We start from the raw sequence: 4,244 nt of genomic DNA, 5'->3' as shown, positions 1-4,244 counted from the left end.
CAGCAAGCTGAGTGTTCCCATGCATGGGGAGAAATACACAGAAAAATGCTTAGATAAGAGTTATTCAGAGAGGTCCTGGGCACAATTACGACTCTAACACTCAGCAGGTCCAACCGAATCTATGATCTACGTCCGAACAGCGGCTTCATCTTTTACAAGGCCTTTTCGGAAATATGAGAAAGATTGTTTACACAAATAGGTTTCTTTTAAACATTTTTTTTTGTATTCTAAAATGACTGAGATCCGCAAAAAATTATAAAGCCGTCAGTTTCTCGCTTCTATTTGGCACTTTTATTTTGTTAGTTCGTTTATTTTTTTTTAAATACAGTTGACTTTTTTTTTAAACAGGATTTTAGAAACACTTTCTGTGCACAATGTTAGCCCCAACTTCCTTGTACTCGCAGTCTGTCACCCACATCTGTCGGAAAGCCGACAGGGAGGAGAGGATGGAGCCGCCAATCCACACCGAGTTTTTCCTCTCGGCCGGAGCGCACACTTTGACCAGGGTGCCGGTGGGGACCATTTTGGTCAATTCCTTCAGCATCCTCTCGTCGATGCCCGGGAACAAGCTGGAACCTCCGGCGAGGATCACGTTGGCGTAGAGATCCCTTCTCAGGTCGATGTCACACTTCATGATAGTGTTGAAGCAGAGTTTATCGATGCCCGGGGCTTCGGTGCCGATGTTGGCCGGGATGAAGAGCGTCTCGGGGCAGCGGAACCTTTGGCTCTGGATCTTGATGACCTGACCATCCGGCAGCTTGTAATCCTTCTCCACTTCGCAAGGTTTCTTGCACATCTCTGCCTGCAGATCCAGAGCCACGTAACACAGCCTCTCCTTGATGTCCCTCACTATCTCTTTCTCGGCTGTGCTGACGAACGAGATCCCACTCTCGGTGAGGATCCTCACCAGATACTCGGTGAGGTCCCTCCCTCCCAGCTCCAGCCTCAGAACGGCGTGGGGCAAGCAGTAACCCTCGTAAATAGGCACCGTGTGGGTCACTCCGTCGCCACTGTCCATCACACACCCCGTGGTTCTGCCGGAGGCATAGAGGGCCAGTACCGCTTGGACGGCGACGTACATGGCCGGCACCTCGAAACCCTCGAAGAGGATCTGACACATCCTTTCCCTGTTGCCCAGCGGGTTCAGGGGAGCCTCGGTCACCAGAGCCGGTCTCTCGTTCGGCTTAATTTTCAAATCGTTGTCATACATGTACCTCCAGATCTTGTCCATGTCGTCCCAGCAGGTGACTATGCCGTGTTCCACGGGGTACTTGATGGACAGCACCCCTCTCTTGGCTTGGGCTTCTTCGCCGATGTAGAAGTCCTTCTGCCCGGCTCCGATGATGAGCGATTTCTGCCGCGGCTTGCCGATCACGTTGTAGAAGATCGAGCGAGGCTCTTTATCTCCCGAGATGCCAGATTTGATCAGACCTGACCCATTGTCGATGACTATGGCGGGTTGGAAGTCCATCATCCTTGGCAGGGCGCCGTGAGTAGCCAACACAACGCCCACCTCACACCAGTAAGACTGCACTAAAGATGTGCTTTTCAACGTTGCTTAAAGAGCAATAGACTGACCCCTGTGAAGCCCTTGATGTAACATTTCTGTGAGGTTTCACACATGCAATTGTGACAGCTTGGAAGGATTATGAGGAAATAATCATTGGTGGCCGCGGTCGCGTCAGCTAGCAACCTCTGGACAACCACTCAACACAGTTACTTCATAACCAATCTGCAGCAGCTTTGCTTTTAATTACGGATAACAATGAAGCTCGCATCTAAAGTGAGGCATTAATCCAACGACTCGGCAACACTATTGATCATGCAATGATAAATTTAACGAGTGGATAGTTTCAATACATATTCACCCTTTGGACCTAATCTGAAATCAAACACATCGTAAAGAATAAACAGCAAACACGAGGAAATCTGCAGATGCTGGAAATTCAAACAAAAACACACACAAAGTGCTGGTGGAACACAGCAGGCCAGGCAGCATCTATAGGGAGAAGCGCTGTCGACGTTTGGGGCCGAGACCCTTCGTTAGTCTCGGCCCGAAACGTCGACAGTGCTTCTCCCTATAGATGCTGCCTGGCCTGCTGTGTTCTGCCAGCATTTTGTGTGTGTTGTTGTTACATCGTACATAATAGTTAATGTTAGTTAATCAGATTAATTCATTTTAATAATTAAGGTAATTACACAATTTTATATGCTGAGTAGATTTTGCCATTGTTGCTGAACTAAAGTTTTGGACATGGAACATTTGGCAAAGAAAATTGCTATCCACTGTGTTTGGATTTGCACTTCCGATCGGAGGAGCGCTCAGTTGTGACAGAACTTGTCTGGCACCTTTGCTGGAGACAATTCACAATTTCCTCTGCTCCAACTACTTGTCAAAATAGTTTGCAAAGAAATCCAAGAAACTGTCCACTTTATTGAATGATAGTGCCTTTGCATCATGATATCCTCATTTGGCTTAGTGGAATTTCCAGAGTGCTTTGCAGTGGCACACAAAAGCAACGTTGCCAGCTGTATTCAGGGAGACATGGAGACAGACAACCCAAAGCTTGATCCAAGGGATAGGATCTAAGGAAGAGGGATAGAGAGGCAGAGAAGGGAATTCAAGGGTATAGGAGCTTGTCTGTGGAAGGTGCAATTCTGCCACAGGCTGTAAAGAGTTTGTACATTCTCCCCATGACCAAGTGGGATTTCCCTGTGTGCCCTCCATAGTCCAAAGACTTGGGTTGATAGGTTAACTGGGTGGCACTGGCTCATTAGACTGGAAGTGCCTGCTACTGTGCCCTGTTGTTGAGGAAGAAGGAGAGGAAGGAAAGGAAGGAGAAGGAGAAGAACACTTAACTTTGCAGTGGAGTTATCGGGGCACTGTCATGACGGCGTTTCCATAGCAAGCTACTCTTGTTTTTACGAGGCTGAGTTGCTAGCTCGACACTCAACCCAACTTGGATTCAAACCTGGGAACCTTTGCTCCAGAGTCCGGCGCTGATATTATTGCACCACCAAGTGGGACCCCTGTTGTTAAATACAATTAAAAACAAAAATAAATTGAAATGTAGTCTAATGTATGACAGAATATAAAATAAAACCAACTGTTATGAACTTTCTCATCCAACACTATACCAAACCAAGGAGAAGGATGAAGTCAGTGCAGGTAAAGTTTATGGCAGGGATAATGGCTTCAGATTTACCAGATGTTAGACAGAGGAAACTTCAGATCATCTAGTATTGGAAGTGAGACAGTGAGACAATCAGAACCTTTGGACAGATCGAGGGCTGAGAGTGAAGTGGAGATAAGGGTCATCACTCTAGGTACAGAACTTGAGTTGTATTTTCAGGTTGCAAGATGTCAAAAATGATAGGAAAAACTTAGTGGCCCTCAAACACTAGCATTTGATTCCCTTCTGCTGATGTCTCCTTTACCTTCTTAATATACAATAATTCCACTTAATTTGCAGACATTTCAGCAGGGATATCTGCAGAACAATGCTGCCACAGAGTAAGCTTCTTTCCAATATTGAAGTTTACGGGACAAAATTATACAAACTCAGCACTGAAGTGGGTTGAAAGAGTCAGGTGACCAAGTACTGGTTTGAATTGGTGAGTACCACTCCAATCATATAAATGTAATTTCAATGAAAGCACAACAGTGCCTTCACTTCCTTAGGAGTGTATGGAGATTCGGCATGACATCAAAAACTTTGACAAACTTGTATAGATTTGTAGTGGGAAGTGTATTGATGGCTGTATTATGACCTGGTATTGGAACACCAATGCCTTTGAATGGAAAATCCTACAAGTGGATTTGGCTCAGTACATCACAGGTAAACCATTGGGCACATCGACATGAAATGTTACCACAGGAAAGCAGCATCCATCATCAAAGGTCCTCACCACCAAGGCCATGCTTTTTTCTCATTGCTGCCATCAGGCAGAAAGTGCAAATGCCTCTAGACTCACGCCACCAGGTTCAAGAATAGTTACTACCCCACAACCATCAGGCACTTGAACGAAGGTGAATAACTACACTCATCTATTGAGATCCCACAACAAATGATCTCAATTGTCTTGTTTATCTTGTTATTTTGAACTCCTGTTATTTATTGTTGTTTATTTATATTTGCATCGGCACAATCTGTTGTCTTCTAATCTCTTCTTGGTCTGTCATTGATCCTGTATATGGTTACTATTGTATAGATTTGCTGAGTATGCCCACAGGGAAAAGAACC

The 4,244-nt window shown here is 45.4% G+C and overlaps 1 protein-coding gene across 1 annotated transcript; it reads right to left on the bottom strand.

Annotated features, from left to right (window-relative positions):
* Positions 1-352: 352 nt before the first annotated feature.
* On the bottom strand, positions 353-1,561 carry LOC132377533 (uncharacterized). The gene has a single exon (XM_059943813.1). It carries the CDS (start codon positions 1,472-1,474, stop codon positions 353-355), a length of 1,122 nt encoding a protein of 373 aa, XP_059799796.1. The 5' UTR covers positions 1,475-1,561.
* Between the last annotated feature and the right edge of the window lie 2,683 nt (positions 1,562-4,244).

This window comes from Hypanus sabinus, chromosome 2, assembly GCF_030144855.1.
Source record: "Hypanus sabinus isolate sHypSab1 chromosome 2, sHypSab1.hap1, whole genome shotgun sequence".
Lineage (NCBI taxonomy): Eukaryota > Metazoa > Chordata > Chondrichthyes > Myliobatiformes > Dasyatidae > Hypanus > Hypanus sabinus.
This window is presented reverse-complemented; position numbering and strand designations above follow the sequence as displayed.